This window comes from Emydura macquarii, unplaced genomic scaffold (genome assembly GCF_026122565.2).
Source record: "Emydura macquarii macquarii isolate MOO-44397 ecotype Brisbane River unplaced genomic scaffold, CSIRO-AGI_Emac_v2 contig_3571, whole genome shotgun sequence".
Taxonomy (NCBI): domain Eukaryota; kingdom Metazoa; phylum Chordata; order Testudines; family Chelidae; genus Emydura; species Emydura macquarii.
In genome coordinates this window covers 48244-72335 of record NW_027133708.1, presented here as the reverse complement: position 1 = coordinate 72335, position 24092 = coordinate 48244, and the positions used below count along the sequence as shown (strand labels likewise).

Genomic DNA, 24092 nt, shown 5'->3' with positions numbered 1-24092 from the left:
TGGATTTGGTTTTTACTTTGTTCCATCCTTCACTCTGCATTTGAACAAGCCACTCCTTGAGACGCAGCTTCAGATGAGGTCAAATAACAAAGCTCCATTGATTTTAAAGGAGCTGATCCAATGTACACCAGTGTGAGAACACGCTTGATTGATTGTCAACGTGAGGAGCACTGACAACACCTAGTCATTGTAAACGATGAGTGCTCTGCACCTTTGACATTCATGCAATCAGATCTCAGGGAAAGGGGAATCCGGCCCATTCCCTTTGTAGCTCTAATCCTAACTGTCGTGGAAAAGAATCACACAGCTACATTTTAGAGTTGGATCGGGTGCAGCTTTAATTGTGACACACACAATCACATAACCATAGCTATGGGGAATACTATAGCCATAGGGAAAACCCAGGTGGCTATAGGGAAGTCAAGCAGCATGTCTGGATGCTGGGCAAATGTACTTCACCTGGCTACCAGATACAAAAGACTTATATAGGGGTTGCTTAGGTTCATTTACATGTTGATCGTATAGTGGAATTTGAATAACAGTTTATACTTAACAGAAAAGACAATCACAATGCACAGTGGGGCACACCAGATGCCCTCACAGGAAAGCCCAATGAGTCACTTGATTATACAATCAGGTTTTCAGGGACCCTGGCTAACACCCGAAGATGGGTGGTTACCTAATACCTGTTCAAATGCTAATTTGTATGGAGTGAGTTTCTATGGGGCCAGTAAGACAAAGGGGGGCAGGTACTGGTACTTATCAAAACAGGTGAAGTCTGTTCACACTTCAATAAAGCTTAAGGCCCATAACAGAGACTTGCCTCTCGGGTGTGGTTCAGAGACCTCTTGTGGGGTTTTAACATCTTTATCCTAATTTCAGTTGAGGCATTCTGTTAATGGCTTAGCCTGGGCCTTCTATTTCAGTTTCAGGCTACAACTTCAGGCCAGGCCTTCTATGACCAGTTTCAGACCAAGCATTCTATTAATAAATGTAATGCTTATTTCTTTGATTCCACATAACCATCACCCGTCTCATTCCCTCCACAGCCATCACACAATGGACTGAGGAAAAAAATGTCCAACCGAACCACCATGACCGAGTTCCTTCTCCTGGGATTCTCCGACATTTGGGAGCTGCAGATTTTACACTTTGTGGTGTTTCTAGTGCTTTACCTGGCATCCTTGATGGGGAACCTTCTCATCATCACAGCCTTAGCCCTCGACCATCGTCTTCACACCCCCATGTACTTCTTCTTGATGAATCTGTCCATCCTAGACCTGGGCTCCATCTCCGTCACCATCCCCAAATCCATGGTCAATTCCCTCATGAACACCACGTCCATTTCTTACTCCGGATGTGTCGCCCAAGTCTTTTTTTTCTCATTCTTTGCTTCAGCAAGTTTTGCCTTATTGACCATCATGGCGTACGACCAATACGTCGCCATCTGCCAACCACTGCATTATGAGATGGTGATGAACAGGGGAGCTTGTGTCCAAATGGCCGCCAGTGCCTGGATCAGTGGCATTCTCAACTCTGCGCTACACACCGGGAACACTTTCACAATCTCCTTCTGTGGAGGCAACACGGTGGATCAGTTCTTCTGTGAAGTCCCCCAGCTCCTCAAGCTGGCCTGCTCTGACTCTTACCTCAGTGAAGTTGGAGTTATTGTCTTTGGTCTGTGCTTAGCCTTCAGCTGCTTTGTTTTCATAACTATGTCGTATGTTCAGATCTTCAGAGCAGTGCTGAAAATCCCCTCTGAGCTGGGCCGGCACAAAGCCTTCTCCACCTGTCTCCCTCACCTCATTGTGGTCACTTTGTTCCTTTGCACTGCTACCTTTGCCTACCTGAAGCCCACCTCTGGCTCAGCCTCAGGGCTGGATCTCTTAGTGGCTGTTCTCTATTCCGTGTTGCCACCAATGATGAATCCCATCATCTACAGCATGAGGAACAAGGAGATCTATGGTGCAGTGAGTAAATGGATGTGCTGGAGGTTATTCAGCAAGAATAAAATGTCCATATGTCTCCTTCGGTAGCAATTTCCTTCGGTGTTTCTTTATAAATATAATCATCTGATGACATTATTGCCTCCCTGAGAGCATACTGTGCAATCTGTTTATGAAGTATTGGGTTTTAACACTAGTGAAAATCCAGGAAAATATAACTCAAGAAAAAAAGTAACTACTATAGGTTTACGTTAATGCAATTAAGACTGGAATCTATCTATCTATCTATCTACATACCTATCTATCTATCATGTACTGCTGCCCTCACCATAGTATCTGAGCACCTTGTTCATACTAACTATAACAAAATCCTTTGTGTGGTCTGTGGCTCTTCTTAATTTTAAGGATAAAAACTCTGACAGAGATATGAGCACATTTGTTCTTTGTGTTTTTTGTTCGTTAGTCACAGTTTTAGTTTATCTTTCCTTAGTTGTTTGTTAGTTTTCTTTGTATCTGTGTTCCAGGTGGGTTTGGAAGGGGGAAGGCCTGGAGAGATGGTCAGTGTTTGGTTAGACAAGATTTTCAATATTTGACTTCTCTTGAGGGTGCCCGTATGTCTTCTCTTTAATGGGGTTTTCTGAGAGAGCTGTAGGTTTTCTCCCCACAATGATAAAGGGTGCAAAAGAGGTTTCTTCATGGCCAAGTTCCTCCTGAAATGATTATACTGTTGGGATATTATTGTGTTATTGATGATGTGTTGAGGGACAAAGAAACTCAGGTGGTGTCTATTTATTATTTTAACCCTCAATGACTATGTCAAATCTGTATGCAGTGGATCTCTGTCAGTCCCAGGATATTAGAGTGACAAGGTGGGGGAGGTAATATCTTTTATTGGACCAACTTCTGCTGAGGAGAGAGATTAGCTTTCGAGCTACACAGATCTCTTCTTTCCCAGACCCTACCAGCTTTGTGTGGCTCAAAAGCTCATCTCTCTCATCTAGAGAAACTGGTCCAATGAAAGATTTTACTTCACCCACATTCTCTATGTAAAGCTGTGTCAGTCTGGCTATGGTGGAAAGACTGCCTTGAAGAGAAACTTTTCCCAGTGTTTTCTAAAGAAACTCTAACTCATGGAATCATGGAATCATAGAAGATGAGGGTTGGAAGGGACCTCAGGAGGTATCTAGTCCTACCCTCTGCTCAGAGCAGGACCAATCCCAACTAAATCATCCCAGCCAGGGCTTTGTCAAACCGCTTCTTAAAAACCTCTAAGGATGGAGACTCCACCACTCGGCGTAATGAGACCAAATCTGGATTCCATGGAAGTCACTGGGGTTTAGCCCTTCACTTCAAAGTGATTAGGATTTGGCCAATAACCTATATACACAAATCATCCAGATTTGGCTGAGAGCTCCCTGGGGAAAGTGAGTGTGATGGAGATATAAGGGTCTGATTTCCCGACTCATCTAGATCACCACCCACATAGACTAGACCCACTACAATCATCAGTTTAACACTGATGAGGTTCTAGCCCAGAGTCTCTGCACTCAGTAAAGACCTAAACCCTGGTGTAAGTTACTTGACTGGGGTCATTTTGTTCTAGCCTGGGTAAAGGTGGAAAAGTGCCATCACACGCTCTGATCTGTTATTCCATACACCATCGTGATTCGATCTACTCACTTCCAAGCTGAGAAAGTGTCTCAGAGGTTGGTCTGTTAGTAGTATTAGGATACCATCTTTGTGCATGGCTGTGTACATTACTTGTATGACAGAGAAAGCACGTGATTAGATAGAGAAATGGGGAGATAGGACCATTTCTTGTCCTAACACACAACCTCATAATGATAGATTTCTATTTGATTTTGGATTATGTTAGGTAAGTAGCTAGATAATTATTCCATGCACATTATTGTGCTTCTTTTCCTGTTAATGATTGTCTATGTTCAGATCATAATTTTCTTATAAGTACTCCTTATTAAATATTATTTAACAAGGTTTTTTATGACTATATCTTACTCCATCGCTCATTTACAAAGAGCTCATCATAAGGACTCGGTGTTTGAGCTTTGAGCTGTTTACACTGGATACATTTTAAATATGCTCTGCTTTGCTTCTCTAAATAAATGGAAGTTTCACACTCAGGTTCCTGAAACATCAAGGGGCCAATTCTCAACGGGTTTAATTTATCCTGGTTCTATTGATGTCAATAGATCTCTGAGAATTTACACGTAATTTGGACGATGTGGTCCAAATACCTGTGATTATGAATTTAACACTCACTTTGAGTATCCTGTGCAAAGGCCCTGATCCCACAAGTCACTTCAGCCCATTCTTCACTTTAAACATCAGATTGGCCCCATTCAAGTTTTAAAGATGAACTCATGCTTAAATCCCAGCTGGTTTATGGGTTAGGGTTATGGATATGGCTTAAGGCTAACACCAAACTGAATCAGAAGCTGACAGTGTCCCCATTTCTCTCCTTTCCCAGTCAAATAAAACTACAATTGGTGCACTGGAATTACTCTCTCCTTCTGTGGTCTGAATTCTTTACATAAAATAACAAGATTATTGTGAAGCCAGAATCCCTGGGCCTTCTTCTGCAGACTCACCAGCCCGTTATGTCCCTTCATCCCCAACCTCCTGGAGGTCCCGCTCACCAGCATTGTCATCCCCAAGATGTTGACCAACGGGGCGAGCAATCGGAGGACCAGTTTCTTCCTAGTTTTCACACCCAACTCTACTTCTGTTTCTTGGTGGGCTTCAATGACCTCTTCCACCTCGTTGTCATGTCCTTCAACTGCTATTTGATCATCTGAGACCTGCTGCAATACGCCTCTGGCTGCTGGTTGTCACATAGTGAGGACCCCTTTTGCAAAAGCACATCAATGACTAAGCCCTGGTCTACACTTACTTGGAAATTCAATGGCAGTCGATGGGAGTTACGCAAGCTACGCAGAATAGCTTGCGTAACTCGCGTCGACTGCTGTGCTTCCCTTCTGTGCGCCATCTTCACTGCACTGAGCCGATGGGAACCGCGTTCCCGACAATGCAGTGCTATGCCACTTGAAGGAATGGATTTACTGTGTCGACTTCCTGATCGATTGAGTGGGTCTACACTGACTGCTCAAAGATCGATCTGGGGTTGGCATAGACGTACCCTTAGAGAATCAAGGTTCCATTTTCAAAAGTGCCTTGTGCGATTTTAAAGGACAAACCTAGGCACCATGGATTTCAAGCACCTGGGTGCTTTCGATAATCTCCCTTATGCACCTAAATAGCTATCAAAATCTGGGCGTTTTATATTTATATGTGCCAAAGTCACTTTTGAAAATGAGATTTAGGTACCTAAATCACTTGGGAAGTTAATAATTTTACCCATTCGGAGTAAATGGGGAAGAATCTGTGTGTGATGTATGTGTGTTTATATGAGAGCAAAAGAGAGAAAGAGAATGTATAACCAGACAACGAATAGCCAGATCTACCCTAGAAAAGCTTTCCCGATATTGCAATACAAACAAAGTCTCCCAGTGTATATGGACTAGTAGTTCTGCTGGGATAGCTTATACTGGTTCTCTGAGATAAACAAGCCACACCACAGAAGCACTTTTAAGCTACTTTAACCATAATTCCACTAAGGGTTTTACTGGGATAGAAATGTTTGTGATATAGCGAAGGCAGAAGGCTGTAGGAAAGTCATCGAAGGGAGATAGGGAAGCCTCAGAATGCTCAGGCCTCTGTTCCCTGCAGTTTAGCTGAGAGTCGTTAGGGGGCAATTAGGAGCAGCTGAGGCCAATTAGGGACCAGCCAGGTGCTCCATAAAAACCCTCTGACCCAAACAGACAGGTCACGAGATGAGAGGAGTAGGAGTGCTGTGCTGTATTATATTATATTATATTATAGGAGTGCTGAGTTGTGAGGAGGAGCAGACCAGAGTGCAGAGATTCTGTGGAGGAGCGGACTGGAGGAAGGTACCAGGCTCAAGAAGCCAGAAGGAGGGGGAAAATTAGCCCAGGGGAAGAGAATTTGCAGTTGGGAACACGGTGCCAGCAGCACATAGCTGCTTCTCATAGGGCCCCTGGCCTGGGACCCAGGAAGAGTTGGTGGGCCCAGGTCCCTACCCCCTCCTCGGGGAAGACAGGGTGACTGGAGATGCCCTGGCCCACTACAAGCAACAGAAGCGTGAGACCCACTAGGGTGGAGTCGGCTGTTTGCAAAAAAAAAAAATCACACTTCCTAACCAACAAGGCTCTGCTGGAGAAAGTTTCTAGTGCAGGTCTTTCTTATGTATTTCTTTTTGTGAGATTACATTGTAAGTAGTGAGTTTTACAGGCCTGTGTGAGTCCTTGGGTACCTACCTACCTGATGCAAATGTCCAATATCATGTGTTTGTTACTGAAAAACAGTGTGTGACTTTTGTGTGATTGTCAGTGTTTGTTCTGGAAAGGGAGTGTGTTTCTGAGTGTGCATTACTGTGCCTGTTTGTGAATACACAACACTGTGTGTGTATTAGTGAAAAGTATTGTGTAACTGCATGTGTGTTGTGAATATGCATTATTGTGTGTGTGTTTCCATTGTGTGTGCATTTATGGGCAAAGAATGTGGATGTATAACTGTGTCATTGGCCATATCCTGAAAATGAAGATACCTCAACGGGAATCAAAGGCCCGTATCCCCAGTGAGAGAAAATATCCCCAACTAAACTCAACTCAGTGTAACTGGATGAGGACTCAGCCCTTAGTTTTTAGTCTTTGCCTCTGGGTACCTCCTAGTGACCAACTTCAAGCAGCCATAGCAGCCTGGTGTTGAAGTAAACTGCTTAGGCCTTAAACTTTGGTCAAGAAAAGTATGTTTTATGGGTAAAGGGAGGGGGTAAAACAGAGAGTGATAAAGTGCTGAAAATGTAACTGTCTGAACTGAAAAAATGCTTGTACTGCAGTTTGCTTGTGTCTGTAACCTTGACTAATGATAAGAAGAATGAATGCTGTGATTCTAACACTGTTATAAATATATGTGAAAATCTGCCTGAAGGCGGACACCCTTTACTGACCAGAGGCAACTCTGTCAGTGGCTCTCCCCTTGCATATGCTTGTGCTTCATAATAATAAAAGAGTCTCAGATCTCTGATGAGCGTCAACTAAAACGCAGAGTGAAGCCTCGGTTCTTCCACAGTTCTTGGTGCCGTGACTCGGATCACTAAATGCCCAGTCAGGACCCCACAGGCTGCGGGCTGTCTCCCTCCGAACCCCGGCGCACCACACCAAGGTAAGAGACCTTTTGAAATCTCTGATGGAGTGCTTGGTGTAGGACTGCCCGTGGGTTTGGAAATCCTGAACTGTGGCTGACGCGATCCGAACTTTTTGAAAGGAGGCTCATCAGTCATACTGGTTAAGGTATAAAGGTGACTAGTCAAGAGTAAAAGATGGGGGTTGTGTGATTGTGGTTATAACCAGTGTGTGAATTGAGACTATAACCGGTGTGTGAATAGAGATCATAACCAGTGTGTGAATTGAGAAAACCATCTGGGATGTATGAATTGAGATTATATTGTGTGAATTGAGATTATAACTGCTGACCAGGTCTAGGACTTAAGCCGAGTTCAGCCGCCCCCGGGCTCTCTGATAAAAGGCAGTACTGATCGCAATGGGGCTTGGTGGAACCCTGTGACCCAGTGGGAATGACTGTTTTTCTTTCCTCCCCTTTATCCACGGTAATGAGCCTGAAGCCACAGTAGGAGACACCATTGGAGTGCTTTGGCATTTCCCTCGGATGCGCCCTGTTGGCAACAGGACTCCCTTTATGAACTTTCCCTGTGTGATTGTACCCGTGTGAATTGAGGAAAATGGGGGTCGGAGGGTCAAAGGATGCCTCCGTCCAGCCAAAGGGAACCCCAGCATTTTATATGTGTACACATTATGGCCAAATACTTGCAGATATTTGGCTAAGTGGAATGGGTATACCAGAGAGGATCCTAGTAAGTAGTTTCTTTTGATTGGAACTTTTGATCTAGATAAAATTGTACACCTCCGTGGAGCCCTACAGTCACCAATGGGATGCATATTTTGATTGGTATGAGGAAACCTTTAAAAGACTGCATGAATCTTGGGTAAGGAGTCTAAAGGACTCCCAAGAGAAATTGAAAATTCAGATAAAGGAACTGAAGACCCAGTGTAAACCTGGCCAGGCTTGCTCACCTAGCACTCCGCATGTTCCTTTGTATCCGGCCGAAGATATAGTAGATTCTTTTAGTGTTCTTTCTCCCCCCACACACACATTTGCACTTTTGATTTTATTGCAAATATTGTGCTTGGTGGCTCAAGTTTTACAATCACAGTACGCCACCTTAAGAATGCAGCTCAGTAAAAAAAACAGTAACTGATAAATACCAAAAAAAAAAAAAAAAAAAAGGAAGGTTTTAAATCACAGAACTACGTTGCCGGTGAAGTGTTAAAATTATGGCAGCCAAGAATAATGGAATAAAGTGTAAATATAGTCAATAAAATGCAAAAGTAAGTAATTTAAGCAAAGGAGAGGAGTTAAAGGTAGCTTTTGTAAGAAATTAATACTACAAAAAGTTGAAGGGAATTAAACAGTTAAGGGATGTGAAAATGTTCAAAGGTAACAGTTGTGGAAATGTTCAGAGGGTAATAGTGTTATTTTTATAATATTTAGAAGAAATTTTGTGTGTGTAAGTATATTGTGTAAATTTGTAAGGGTTTAAGGATTTAAACTAACACTTTTGGTTTGTAAAACCCTATTTTGTTGTGATATGTTTTTGTTAGCAAAGTAACCCTTTGGGTACTTCTATGCTTTATAAAATTCAATATCTTTTAAAAGCCAAAGGTATGGCTGTGGAAAAGTCAGCCAGATGCAGGAAAATATGGAGATAATTCCTCTGTTTTGCCTGCAATCAGCAAGAAGATTTTGTGAAAGAAAGAGGTATTTTAAGCAATATTCTGCCACCCCCAAAGGGGGGTAGAAAATGTTATTTTTGTATTTCAAAACTTCAGGAAAAGTGGGCATCAGCAAAAGAGCTGAAGAACACCACCATGAATTTATTACTGCAATAAAGATTGTGTTTTGTGCTTTATGCTGATTATCTGTAAAATCCAAGCAAGGACCCTGCAGGTTGCTCTACCGCACCAGTGGCTGCAAGTATATCATGTTTCCCTGCCGGGTCCCTGAGTTGCAGTGGGAAGGGCTGCGTGGGAAACGGTTGTTTGCCCAGGCTGAGGCGATCACCAGAGCAGCTGCCCTCAAAATGACAATTGACAGACAAGGGGTGGTTCACTCAGCACACCATATTCAATAGTTAATTACACATTATCGGTATAATATGTTTACCAATTGGTCCCCGAGAGCCAGCACATTTTTAAGTTTGATGTTACTCCCAATTGTTTTGATGTTAGGTGTGATTGTGTTAATATTTGTAATATATATATATATATATATGTTTGTTATAAGTTGAAAAGGGTTTATAAAAGTGTTTTGTATTTGCAGTGTATTGTTTATGGCCAAACCATACCCGCCTTGTCAAGGGGTGGATTGTAGTGAAGATCACGGAAGATTTTGTGACATGCTTGAGATAGTGATGCGGCGGGTCCAGTCGGGACCGATTGGGTAGTAAGTGGGTTGTGTGACCTGTTTTGTTGTTTGCTATCCGGTTGTGTTTTGTGCCAAGGGCAGCAGGGGTGCTAGTAAGGCCATGTGCTGTAAATTTGCCAGTGTTTGCTGTTCCCCATGCTGTTGCTGCCCTGTTGTTGAAAACCAAAACACAGCATTTGTCAAATGCTCACTTAACAAAATATGAAATTATTTTGTTGTCTGCAGGCCATATTACACTCACCCGGTGTCCAGTCCTTACCCACCCCTCTGGAGGGTGAACCCCATGATTGCTTAATTGTGACCGCGCACCTCACCATGCCTTGAATTGATCTTAAAGATACCCCTTGCAGAACCCGGATTGGGTATTTTATGTTGATGGCTCCTGTCAAAGAAACTCTACAAGTAATCTTGTGTTTGGCTATGCTGTCTGTTCCCAGCACAAGGTCATTGAAAGTAACCCTCTCCCTTCTGTATATTCTGCCCAAGTTGCTGAACTTTTTGCTTTAACTAGGACTTGTATCCTGGCCAAAGGTAAATCTGTTAATGTTTTTACTGACTCCTGGTATGCCTTTGGTGTCGTCCATGATTATGGTCAACTCTGGAAACAAAGAGGCTTCCTCACTTCGGGAGGCTCACATATTAAAAATGGATCTTATGTTGCTGCTTTATTAGATGCTTTATAGTTAGCTTCTACCATTGCTGTTGTTAAATGTCAAGCTCACCGAATTCCTTATAATGAAATTACTCATGGGAATGCTTTGGCAGACTCTGCTGCTAAGGCTGTGGCTCTTTCTGCACCTCAGGTCACATCCATGTTTTTGTTCACATCAGTCCAGTCTCCTATGGGTACTACTGAGGATGTTGCACTCCTCCAGAATCAGGCCCCAAAAAGTGAAAAGATGAATTGGAGACTGGCAGGGTGCCTTTTACACCCAGACCATTTGTGGCGCTCCCCGGACGGCCGCCTGGCGGCACCCATGGTCCTTTTCCCTTACTTTGATCGAGTGCATCATGGGGTTGCCCACCTGAGCAAAGGGGGGATGATAGAAGCAGTGAAACGGGATTGGTATGCCCCTACTTTCCCCTCTGTAGCTCACCAATATTGCCAAACCTGCCCTATTTGTCAGGCTCACAATGTGGGTAAACCAGTAATAACAAAAAGGGCAGCACATCCCCCACCATGGGGATCATTTGTAAATATTCAGATTGATTTCATTCAAATGCCAAAATGTGTTTCATATGAATATGTACTGGTAATTGTATGCATGTTTTCAGGATGGGTAGAAGCTTACCCATGTGCAAAGGCTGACATTATTACAGTCAGCAAAAGACTTTTGAAAGAATTTATCCCTCGCTTTGGGATCCCTCTGTCTATCAACAGTGACAGAGGCACTCATTTCACAGGCCAAGTTCTGAAAGAAGTTTGCAAGACCCTCAGTATCCAACAGAACTTTCATTGTCCATATCACCCTCAGTCTGCAGGGGCAGAGGAGAGACAAAACGGCATCCTGAAAAATAAAATAGCCAAAATTTGCAATGAAACCTACCTCAGATGGCCAGACACCCTGCCCTTTGCCCTTATGAGTATGAGGTCATCATGTAACAGAAAGACTGGACTATCACCATATGAGATCCTAATGGGACGACCCATGAGGCTCCCTAGTTCTCCACCAGTATCAACTCACATGATGGATATTAATTTAGCTGATGAAACTGTTTTGGCTTATTGTCAGGCATTAATGAAGTGTGTTAAGGCTTTTCATTCACAGGTACAAGAAACCTTTCCCCAAGAACCTCAAGAAGCATGTCACGATCTACAGCCAGGTGACTGAATCCATGTAAAAGTCCACCAGAAAAAGACAGCCCTGGAACCACGTTGGAAAGGCCCATTCCAGGTACTCCTCACCACCAACACTGCTGTGAAGTGCCGAGGTCACTAGTCCTGGATACATGCCTCACATTGTAAAAAAACCTCTGCACCTGTAGAAATAAGGTCAGAGGAGCAGGGTGCAAGTGCTTGTAACCTCTCCCCTGCTCTAGAAAAGGATTTGCTACTCCAGAGCGAAGAGGATGTGTCACAACGTCAACCCTACCACCGCAGGAGAAAGACTTAAAATTCCTCCAAGTCACTGGTTCCCTAAATGGGTATGGCTAGTGATCTTCTGGATGTTCTGTATTGGCATTATCTGGATGGCTCTCCTTTGGTCTAAGCAGGAAAAAAAAAGGTTCTTGATTTCCAGCACACCTGTCGAGGAAATCCCCAAGGTCCGTTGGGTAGAAGGCCGACAACCTGATGACTCTGAGGTACAATTAAAAACTAAGCGACTGGACCATAGAAGAAAACGCTCCTTGGATTGTACTAACACATTTTTACAAGTAATTGACCAACTACGAAAAGACTTAAATGTGTCTAACTGTTGGATTTGCAGTCATGTTCCCTTGCATTCTGGAGAAGATATATCCATGGCTCCGATTGTGTTAAACACCACACAAATAGTACAAGGAGTTACCATTCCTTTTCCTGGAAAGAAACAAACTTGGGCTGACGTGGGTCGGAATAAAACAGAATACATCCGCCTAGCTTATGAGGCCCAAGGGGAATACTGCTTTAAGTCCAACCGCTCCATGTGGGGGAAGAATGCACTCCACAAAAGTATAAAGGTTGGTTATAGCATTTGTAACTCTACCTTTACTATCAACTCTACAGGGTATATAGCCCTGAATGGGAGCTCTTTTAGAGGCTCTTTTCCCTACCCCCTGAACATCAATTATTATGGCATTCACTTAATGCAAAGCTCTGTAGCTTACTCACAAGAACACATAGGTTTAGTGGGTCATTATTTTATTTGTGGAAATAAGGCCCATAAGAGATTACCCCCGTGGTGGGAAGGCTCCTGCTACATTGGAGCTATCGTCCCTGACATTAGGTACACACCCACACTACCCCAGGGCAGGCTCCGGAACCAAAGAGCAATCACCGAGGCCCAACGATATTGGGGTGACACCTTGCCTCACCTTGGAGTTGCATACACTATCAAGAAAATCAGGCGCATTGCTTTGGTGCTTGAAGAAGTGACCAATGCCACTACCCAGGGCTTTGAAAACATAGCCACTAAAATGGGTAGTATACGACAAATGGTTCTGCAGAACCAGATGGCCCTAGACTTTACCCTAGCAAGCAAGGGAGGAGTGTGTGCCTTGATAGGACCCTAATGTTGTGTTTACATACCAAATAACACCCATGACATCTTCACACAAGCCGAGCACATTAGAAAAGAAGTAGCAAAGCTCCATGAAACAGAACAATGGAGCCTGCGGTCTTGGCTTGAAGGATGGGGGTCCAAAATTTTCTACATCGTGTTACTTGTATTTGGGGGTATTTTTGGCATTTTTGTGTGTATACAAGTATTCATAATAATTATAAAATGTTGCTTCAAATGTACTGCAAAGGAAATGCAAACAGGTATGCTGAGCCCAGAACAGAAAACAGCAGTATATAATATGTATGCTGAGATAAAAGAATGGGATGAGCAAGTGAAGAAAGAAGCTGAAGACTTAATGAATGCGGATGTTTAAGGTAGTATGGTGCTATACAGCACCAAAGGGGGGAATTGTTGAAGTAAACTGCTTAGGCCTTAAACTTTGGTCAAGAAAAGTATGTCTTATGGATAAAGGAAGGGGGTAAAACAGAGAGTGAGAAAGTGCTGAAAATGTAACAGTCTGAACTGAAACAATGCTTGTACTGCAGTTTGCTTATGTCTGTGACCTTGACTAATGATAAGAAGAATGAATGCTGTGATTCTAACACTGTTATAAATATATGTGAAAATCTGCCTGAAGCCAGAGACCCTTTACTGACCAGAGGCAACTCTGTCAGTGGCTCTCCCCTTGCATATGCTTGTGCTTCATAATAATAAAAGAGTCTCAGATATCTGATAAGCCTCAACTAAAAACACAGAGTGAAGCTTCGTTTCTTCCACACCTGCTTGTGTCACCAGTCAGGGTGAGACATCGCTAATTTAAATCGTGTTTAGTGTACAGGAATTTAGACTGCAAATTTATTTTTATTTCTTTGATAACTATCTCTGACCTTTTATTCCAACCACTTACAATCACTTAAAATCTCTCTCTCAGTAGTTAATAAATCTGTTTTATAATTTTACCTAAAACATTGTGTCATGTTTGGACAATCTCAGCTCATTTAGCAAGGACTGGTGCATGTTCTCTTCACATCGAGGGAAGGGTGGACTAAATGATGAGCTTACTCTGAGCAGATTGCTGACCAGAGCAAGGCGGAACAATTCTGGGGTGCAGTACCGAAAAGTTGGGGGAAATTGGCTGGTGCCGCTATCCATTCTTGGTTGGTGAATGGCTGGAAAGCATTCATGTAACTCAGTTAGGTCTGTGGCTACACTTGCTGTCATGTTAGGTTGTAACAGGATCCAGAGGGGCTTGCTGTTTGTCACCAGAAAAGCATTGTGAGAGGCAACCCAAGCTAGATAGTTAAGTGGGCACAGTGCTTCCAGAGCTTCCAGGTTGCACCAGGGGAGGCGGGGATCCTGTCACAGTGGAACAGCAAGCAGGGTGAATTGCACGGCATGTTGTTCTGAATGAGATTTACACTTCATACACTGGTGCAAAGATTTTGAGTGAGATTTAAGTGTGGTGGCTGAAAACAGTTAAAGGGAAGGTTACCAGTTTGTTTGTTTCTTGCTTATTTCTGGAAAGGAATATAAGAGACAGAAAAAGCAGAAAAGATGAATGAAAGTGAGGTAGCTGTGAAGTTGGAACTGTGCAGGATGCAGGCAGCTGAAAAGGAGAAAGAGCACAAAAGACTGTTGCAGCTAAAAGAACTGGAAATGAGGACCCAGAAGAAAGCTATGGAAGTAGCACATAGGCAGACTTTAGAGCTGAAACAAGAAGCTGAAGTGAAAGAGCGAGCAAGCGAGCAAAAACTAGCGATGAAGGAGAAGGAAAGAGAAAGAAAACACCAACTCTACTTGCTAGAGAAGAACCAGAACCCTTACACACCACTGATTCCCACTCTTCCAAAAATCCACAAATTGGAGCAAAAAGACAGATGATATTGCAGAGTACTTCTCAACCTTTAAGAGGCTGTGTGTGATTCACCACATCCCTGAGGAGAAGAAAATCCCCACTTTGGTTGCAAAGTTAACTGGTAAAGCTCTGGATATCTTCAATAAGATGCCGGTGGAAGATGTTTTAAATTATGGCAAATTCAAAGAAATGGTTTAGAAACAATTTAGAATTACCCCCCAAAACATACAGGGTGAAATTTAGAAATCTTAAAAGGGATGTTCACATGAGGAATGGGGAATTTGTAAACTAAATGAAAGATTTAAGGGCAAAGTACGGGGGTGGTAAAGGGGTAACAAGTATGGAAGGAATGTTTGACCTTTTTTCTCAGGAGCATTTCATAGAACCATAGAATCACAGAAGTTTCAGGTTGGCAGGGACCTCAGGAGGTCATCTAGTCCAACCACCTGCTCAAACCAGGACCAACCCCAACTAAATCACCCTAGGCAGGACTTTGTCAATTGGGCTTTAAAAACCCCTAAGGATGGAGATTCCACCACCTCCCTAGGTAACCCATTCCAGTGCTTCACCACCCTCCTAGTGAAAAAGATTTTCCTAATATCCAACCTAGACCTCCCCCACTGTAACTTGAGATCATTGCTCCTTGTTCTGTCATCTGCCATCACTGAGAACAGCCTTGCTCCGTCCTCCCTGGAGCCCCCTTCAGGTAGTAGAAGGTAGATAGCAAATCCCCCCCATTCTTCTCCTCTGCAGACTAAACAAGCCTAGGTCCCTCAGCCTCTCCTCATAAGTCATGTGTTCCAGCCCCCTCATCATTTTTGTTGCCCTCCGTTGAACTCTTTCCAACATGTCCACATTTTTTCTGTAGTGGGTGCCCCAAAAATGGACACTATACTCCAAATGTGACCTCATCAGTGCCGAATAGAGGGGAATAGTCACCTCCCTCAATCTGCTGGCAATGCTCCTACTAATGCAGCCCAATATGCCGTTAGCCTTCTTGGCAATAAGCGCACACTGCTGACTCATATCCAGCTTCTTGCCCACTATTTCCTAAGCATATGTTCCAAGCCTCTAAAGGGCTGGGATTTTCTGGGAAGCCTGCCAGAGTTCAGCACCCAGATGCTATTAATAATCATAGCCAGCATCAATACAGTTTGGTTAGTACACTTGAGCTGGATCCTCCTCAGATGTAAATCTTATGGCGCTATGCTAGGTTCACACCAGCTGAAGATAAGCCCTGAAAATATCATGAAGAACAGCCAAATGTATTAATAATGCAATCAGTTACGTGCTTTATAGAAATTATATGGGAAATACATATTGAAAACATAAGTATGTAACTAAACTGTTGTTACATTATCCTTATTATACAGCAGGAATGGACATGAACATTATTTACTGTTGAACATTTTTCATTTGACACTTTGGCTGATCTTATCAAAGTCACCTGGAAGATTTTGATACCTATGAGGCCAGATTTTAAAAGGCATTTGGGCTATAAGGCCAGATTTTAAAAGGCATTTGGGTACCTACTGGGGTTTTCAAAAGCATCAGAAGCACACTTATGAGTGTTAGGCAACCAGATGCTTTTGAAAATCCCACTAGGTACGTAAATACCTTTAAAAATCTGGCCCAAACTCTCTTAGGTTAATTTAAATATCTCGGACTGGTTGTACATGCATCTTGGCACATTTCCCTTGTTATTCTTCCAAGCCTATTTCAGTTCTTCTTTTCTACTTCTGTGTATTTGTATCTGGCCCATTCTTGCTGTTAAATGGTAAATAAAGTTTCTATTTTTGGTTTTTCCCCCCCTCGTTTTGTGGAGAGTGCATCATTTAAAAGTACATTGGTAACACACGGTACAAAATGATGGAATACAACCTAAGTGATCAAACTTTAAACCATGATCTCCATGTTATCAGTGAGATGCAGGGAAATAACTCTTTGGGGCTGATGACTGAGGAATCTATTTATAATTTATGAATTCTGGTTGAGCCTGGGAAATTGTGGTATTATTACATCCATCAGTGTATGTAGAGTCTGCAATCTGCTGTCAGGGCTATAACACATGCTACCCAGAAGAGGGAAAACAGAGGATCATTAACCTTAATAGCTCCAATTCATGTGGAAGCACCTCAGGAAAATGAAGCTTAGAGAAACTGATCTGACCAAGATTATCTACAGGGATGAGGTTCATTGGAGCAGGGATTGAACCTGGAGTTCCCAGGTGAATATTCAAATCACTAGGCTACAGAGTCATTCTCACTCTCTCTCCTTCTTTCTGGCCCAATGAATATTTAGCTATTTTATAAAAAGCAGAACATCTGCAACAGACGAGATCAAGAGAGACCCACTCCCAAAAGCCCTACAGCCTAGTGGTTAGGGCACTCACGTGAGACTGGAGTTCAGGTCCTTGCTCTGAGTCAGGTGGAGCAGGGATTTAAATGGGGTCTTCCATATGCATATGAGTGCTGTAATCACCTGATTTCCTTTGAAGGGCAGAGTCTAGGCTGCTCTCCTTTCCTGGTCATTTTTCTTTTGGTGAGCTAGCCAGCTTTTCATGCCACATTCTAGCATCTATGCAACCCATTCTTAGGTGCCTTCCTCTCCCCATGCACTGCATATGGCGAGCCTGTGTGCCTTACTCCAAAATGCAGCATGGCTCTGTGATGTTAATCTTTGCAATCTGGACTGGTACATAGTTGTGTCACCCCAATACCTAATTTCTGGAGCCTGCCTTGCACTTGCCCTGCTGTGCGAACCACCCACTCCTGGGTCAGCTCACTCACAGACTCCTGCAGATAAACGACTCCTACCTTAGTGAGTGAGTGCTTCTGGCCAGCCACTCACAGGATTCTGCAGTAGAATGACCCCCAATCGATATCTCCAGTCCCAGATGTAACCCTAGGAATTGCCCTTTTACAGCATTTAGTGCTGCCCACTGGACTCTGCAAGCTCACTGGTTGGTCAATTTATCAAAGAAATTGATATGCACCAGCTCTGTCACTCTAAACAAAGTCTCTACGCACACCCAAACCACGAGTGCTGCTATAGATAAAACAAACAACTGAGTTTATTAAGCACAGAAAGATTTTAAGTGACTATAAACCAGAATAATAGGAGTCAGATTTGATCGGGAAGAAATAAAAGCAAATCACATTCTAAACTAAGCTTAACACTTTTAGTAGCCTTACAGTCTTAGACGATTCTCACCATAGGCTAGTTGGTCGGCCCCCAACCAGATTCCCCCCCGTTAGGTAGTTTGTCTTGGTGTTGTCTTGTAGGTGGATTAGAGGACAGTGCTCCAGAGATCAAAATGCCTCTCATTTTAACAGATTCCCCTCGCCACCCCCTGGTCAGGTGATCGGCCATGTCTGGCATGGCTTTCTTCACTTGAGTCAAATGTGCATCACCTTATCAGACCTCAGGCCAGTCCATTGTTCCTATCTGCATGCCTCAGCAAGGCGTCAGCTCTCACTCTGCAGTCATTGTCGGCCTGGATCTGCTGCAAACAATGTGAGACACACATTTGGGAACATTACGTAGCAGAGCTCCATAACCACGCATGTGACACTGCGAGAAGCACACTATCATAACAACAATGTTCACTGTGTCATGAGCGTTCCAAAAACACCTTACATGACACACTTTGCATTTAACAATACACAGTTACACTATAAGGGTGAACATGAATGATACACTGATCACACCGTAAGGGTGTACATGGGGCACATTGTGTCACAGGCACCTAAAATTAGGTACTGCAATGCTGAGCTAAAGCCACCTTTGTGGATCTAGCCTTGTGTTGCTTACACTCGGGTCACATTTTCCAGCTTTCTGTTACAACCACAAGAGCTACAAAACATCCTCCCCCCACTCAGTGAAAGGTGAGATTTTGATGTAATAACATGAAGCATGAATAATATTGCCTGTGTCGAAATGCAGCCCTGGCTTAGCACATTATCAGGAAGTCTGTGAAATTCTGCTGAGAACAAATCCATAGGGGCTGGGAGGAATATAAAAGGAGGTTTCTCCTCCACCTTGTCACTTGCCATACATTTGTCAGCCAAAGGCAAAACCTCCCAGCAGATGCTGAGCTTCTGAAGAGGAAGAGGGTCTAACCTATATAGAAATAGACAGAATCGTTCAGAAACTTTTGGCTATGAAATCTTCAAATCTGCAATGTATCAGACTGGGTGAATCACAGACACACCAAACCTCCTAGCAATATAATGTGTGTTAAGGAACAAGGATATCAAGAGACGCAGACTGTGAAGGAAGTGGGCTGCGTTGACTAACTCTGTCAGTAGCGCTGGAAAGATAGGTTCTTTTGACCAAAGTCAGATTGTCTCTTAAATATAGTTTCTGTATTATGAAATATATTGTGCATCACTGGAAATGGGAGCTAACTAATCATCCTGCACATCAAGTGAGGTTTGCAAGAGTGAGGAATCACTGAACTGGTATACACAAAGTAAGCATATTTCACTGTGGTTTTTTTTGTTTTGTTTTCTGCTTACACTGTAAACCCTAGAATAAATAGAAGGACATATTGGGCCTGAGTCTCTTTCCATGCCCATTTTACACTGCTGCAAATCCACTGTCAGTAAAGTGACTTCTGATTTACATCAGGGTAAGGGACAGGAGAAATTGCCTTATTGATGCCAATGGACTTATTATTGATTTATAATGAGATGTGTAAGTGGAGAATCATCTCCATTTTCTTCAGCAGACTTACTCCTGATTTGCATTGGAGTGAGTTACTGGAGAATGAGCCCCATTCACTTCAGTGAAATTACTCTTAACTTACAACCACAGTGAATGAGAAGAGACTAAATTGTACCAATAACCCGTGAAACTTGCTGCAGGAGTAATTGAAGAGAAGAATGAGGGGGGATTTGACAGCAGCCTTTAACTACCTGAAGGGGGGTTCCAGGGAGGATGAAGCTAGGCTGTTCTCACTGATGGCAGATGACAGAACTAGGAGCAACGGACTCATGTTGCAGGGGGGGAGGTCTAGGTTGGACATTAGGAAGAAGTTTTTCACTAGGAGGGTGGTGCAGCACTGGAATGGGTTACCTCGGGAGGTGGTGGAATCTCCATTCTTAGAGGTTTTTAAGCTGCAGCTTGACAAAGCCCTGGCTGGGATGGTTTAGCTGGGATTGGTCCTGGTTTGAGCAGGGGGTTGGACTAGACACCTCCTGAGGCCCCTTCCAAGGTTAATCTTCTATGAGTCTATGAAATAGATGTGGTCACTCAGGGCATGTCTACATAGCAGCTAGGTATCCACTGCTGGTTTCACTGATGTGTACATTTCCTGCCACGGGATATCTCTTAGTCAAGTGTAGTAACCTGCACCCTGGCACTAGCATCGGCTGCAGCTGCAATGCAGCAGCGAAGAATGCCGTCCTGGGGTGAGAGGTGGACAAGGAAAGGGAAGCTTGATCTGGAGAGATAGCCCAGAAAGGAGCAAATGGCAACAAGCCGTGAGAGGAGGAGAAAAATCGAGATGTTGGGCTAGCGGATGAAGTAAAGCTGGGGCAGGAGGTGAGGTGATAAAATAAAAGAAGAGGAGAATAAAAGTAGAGGACTGGGAAGTGAGAAGGAAGAAAGAAGGAAAAACAGGAGAGTTTTCATGTCAGGAGAAGCAAAAAAAATAGATCTGAGTCTGTGAGCTGACATTATTAGAGAAGGGAAGTAAAGGGAAATAAAATCCACAGACGCACCGGAAAGTGATCATCCAGGGAAAAAAACACCTGAAAGGAAATATAATTGGTGAAAAAGGGAATTGATGAAAACATTGTGTTAGATGAAAACAAAACCTGAAAACAGTCAATGAAACGCTTGCCCACAAAGGACCCAAAGTGTATGAATAGAAAGGATGATGGTTTGAACATCTATGGATGGAATACACTTGTCCCTTAGACAAGTGAAGGCCACTAGGAGAAGGTGCCTGCCTCTCTCACAGTTGCCATAACCTAGCCAGGTCACCACGGCAATCGGTAATAGGTACCCTGACAGACTGCGATGGCGAACTTACACCTTCAAGGCAGTGTTTAAGCAATATTTTTACTTTCCTAACTGGTACGGCAAACCCCGAGGTTCTGGGGCTATAAACTGCCAAACTGAGAGGTGCCGGGGCTCAGCCCTGACACAAATTGACCACTACTTCAAGGGTCAGCTATATCCAATATATTTAACTGCCTCGATAACAATCTTTTGCTTTGTGACAGGTGGAACACATGCCTGGCACTCTGATGGCAAACCAAACCAGAGTGCACGAGTTTATCCTCTTGGCCTTCCCTGGGAGTCATTATCTGCAGATCTTCCTCTTTGTGCAATTTTTCATGATGTACATTCTGACAGTCATGGGAAACATGGCCATCATCATCCTAGTGTGGACATGCTGCCACCTGCAAACTCCCATGTATTTCTTCCTCTGCAACCTCTCCTTCCTGGAGATATGGTACACCACCTCCTGTGTTCCCAAGACACTTGCAATCTTCCTGGGGACAAGCAGAAACATCTCCTTTACTGGCTGCATCACACAGATGTACTTCATTCTATCCTTTGGCTGCACGGAATGTTTCCTCTTATCCGTCATGGCCTATGATCGCTATCTGGCTATTTGCTACCCACTGCGCTATAGCACCATCATGAACAGCACCTTGTCCGCTTGGCTGGCCCTCTGCTCTTGGGTGTGTGGTTTCCTAGCTATTTGTGTGCCAGCATATCTCATAACCAGGTTGTCCTTCTGCAACCCCAATGTCATCAATCATTTCTATTGTGACCTAGATTCTTGGATAGTTCTCTCCTTCCCAGACACACAACTCCTTCAGCTGGTGGCTTTCATCACGTCCTTCATTGTCCTCCTGGGCACCTGTGTAGTAACCCTGATCTCCTACATTTATATTATCTCCACCATACTGAGAATTCCATCAGCACAGGGATGGCAAAAGGCCTTTTCGACTTGCTCTGCTCATCTCACTGTTGTGATTATCTGGTATGGCTCCACCATTTTCCTGTATGTCAAACCTTCTGTACAGCACACACTGGATCTAAACAAAATAGTCAACACCTTGAACTCCTGTCGGCTTTTCAATAACAAAGAGCTTGGAATATAAGGGGGTAGAGTTTCCCTCTTCACTGCAGGCATTGTCGTTACAGGGCAAGCTCCAGTAGAGAGATGTGCCCAGCAATACCAATAATCCATCTGCCTCGGGGCTTTTTCTTCTAACTTATGTCTTAGTTGTTGTAGCTTGCAATAATCAAAGGTACCATAGGTGGGCCAAATTTGGGCATCCTTGTAATAATATTTCTGCCATTCTGTATTTAGTTTTAGGACTCGAGTTTTCTTCATATCTTTTAGTACCGGTAAATTACCCGCAGCCCATGCTGCTAACACCGTCCCTAAGGGACTGTCCTCGGGGATTTTTTTACTTCCTCCGAGCCCCATTTCCCGTCCACCACTATCACTCCACACACACACACCCACACACTCTCTGTGTCAACACAGCCTCGGCTTTTGTCCTCTTAAGGACAGGTCAGTGAACCTGATCCGAGTCCTTATCCTAGTACTTAAACTAGCACTTATTTCTCCCGTTCATACCTCGTGGACGACCTGTGCACAGAACAATCGGGGATGCGCTTATCTCTTTAAAACAACACACCTCCGGAGGATTTTGCAAAAACAAAGTGACAGAATAGAATAAGCTATGGTCTCTTTGCGGGAAAAGAAAAACAAAGTCTGCCAGAGAGACCCGAGAGGGACCCAATAATTGGTCCTAAACAAAACAGATAGAAAAGCTGAGGAGATTCCATGCACAAAAACCCTTGTGCCACCCAGAACTTCCGCGCTTAATAGCCCTTAGGCCCAGCGCGTGGCCACTGTCAAGGACAGTGCCCGTTTCGGAATCTCCTAAGAAAACCGGACAGACACAACACAAAACATACAGGTACCTGAATCCCTTGGAGACTGGGAGACTACAAAAGGTCTCAACTGCTTTACAGCCTTCCCTCGAGTTCCAAACCCCGTCCAAAAGCCCTCTGGGTGAACTCACCCTATTGCCGGCTGGGGCGTTGGCTGGCGCAGGAACTCAGGGTCGGTTTGCAAGGCAATCCCACTTCTGACACCAGAATTGTTGGAAAAATATCCAAATGAGGTTCGTTAGCCCTGCACCAGGAAAAGAGATCCACGCAGGTAGTTGGGCAGTCTCCAAGTTTTATTTCTGCAGAGGTCGGACACTTCCCAACAAGTGGTCAGTGTGAGACCCCGAAGGCATGCTCTCTTGCATATTTATACAAACACAAACAAAGAAATTATATATGCATAAATTCTTAATGCTTATTGGTACACTTAAATTATTATTATTATTACTATTAACGTTACACTTTATACTTCTTCTAACTATAAACATATGCATAACATAAAAATAAGGGCAAAAGGTTTCAACTTATCTATCAACATTGTCTAGACTATGTCTCAAGACTGCAAAAAACAAAAACTAAATTATAACTGACTCCTCGTTTCTTCTGTTAATCTTTCTCTCTGACCTTGGCAGGGATAAGCACCATAAACATATTGAAAAGGAGCGGGAGGGTGATTTCAACAGAAAGCAGAACACTAAAAACAACAAAATGGAGTAACTGTGGTCAAGCAAACAATTATTTTCTTTCAAATCGTAACACCATTGTTAAACCCTTTCATTTACACTCTAAGAAACAAAGAGGTGAAGAAAGCCTTGGAAAAGGCACTTATTGGGATGTAAAGTGAGTAAATGTATTTGATGTAGTAAAAACACAATATCACTAGAGCTGTTCAGAATTATGTCATTTGTATTGTTTTTAAGAAAATAATTCTTTTCTCAAAATTGAATATTTTGAGATTTTGGTATTTTCAGTTCAGTTTATTACTTTTCTTTCTTTCTTTTAGCACTTTGGGACTCCTCAGCTTTTGAAAAGTGTGGCCTAAGGAAAAATAAATTAAATAATGAAAAATGAAAAGTAAAAAACCCCCCAAAACTAAGAAGAATAAATCCATGTGTATCATTCATTCCATTACATTTAGAGGTAAAAATGAGGTTGGGGGAAAAGGATAAAGAAAAAAGGAGGGAAGAGGGGGAAAATTCCAAAATATCTATATCTGAAAATTTCATACTTGTTAAAAAGAGTTTTTGCAGAAAGAAATAAAAAAAAAAAGAAAACAAAAAGAAAAGTAATTCATTGTTGGAATGAAGAACACTGAAATTTTGAACTGTTTCACAAATGTGGGTTTTTTTTTCATTTTTACAACAAATTTAAACAAAAAGGTAAAATGTAATACAATGTTTTAAGCCTTCTGATTACATCTTGATTTTAAAATGGTCTTATCTACAAGAGCTGGTCAAAAAACAGAATTCCTATTCAACAGGAAATTCCAATATTTCAAAATGTCATTGTTTTTGTGAAATGAAATATTCTGAAATATTTAATTTTGATCTCATTGAA

General features: G+C 42.9%; 2 protein-coding genes across 2 annotated transcripts; both read left to right on the top strand.

The window, feature by feature from the left end:
* The first annotated feature begins 1076 nt into the window (after positions 1 to 1076).
* LOC137145553 (olfactory receptor 14A16-like) lies at positions 1077 to 2036 on the top strand. The gene has a single exon (XM_067536405.1). It carries the CDS (start codon positions 1077 to 1079, stop codon positions 2034 to 2036), a length of 960 nt encoding a protein of 319 aa, XP_067392506.1.
* Positions 2037 to 20848: 18812 nt separating this feature from the next.
* On the top strand, positions 20849 to 23374 carry LOC137145562 (olfactory receptor 6F1-like). Its single transcript, XM_067536408.1, has 2 exons — positions 20849 to 21693; positions 23284 to 23374. The coding sequence occupies exons 1-2, from the start codon at positions 20849 to 20851 to the stop codon at positions 23372 to 23374; spliced, it is 936 nt and encodes a 311-aa protein (XP_067392509.1).
* Positions 23375 to 24092: the final 718 nt, after the last annotated feature.

Bases quoted from the DNA above. Each gene is read 5' to 3' on its own strand.
- LOC137145553 (XM_067536405.1), top strand. From the start codon at position 1,077: ATGTCCAACCGAACCACCATGACCGAGTTCCTTCTCCTGGGATTCTCC.
- LOC137145562 (XM_067536408.1), top strand. From the start codon at position 20,849: ATGCCTGGCACTCTGATGGCAAACCAAACCAGAGTGCACGAGTTTATC. The intron at 21,694-23,283 runs CTGTCGGCTTTT...TATTTTCTTTCA, and splicing joins ATAGTCAACACCTTGAACTC to AATCGTAACACCATTGTTAA.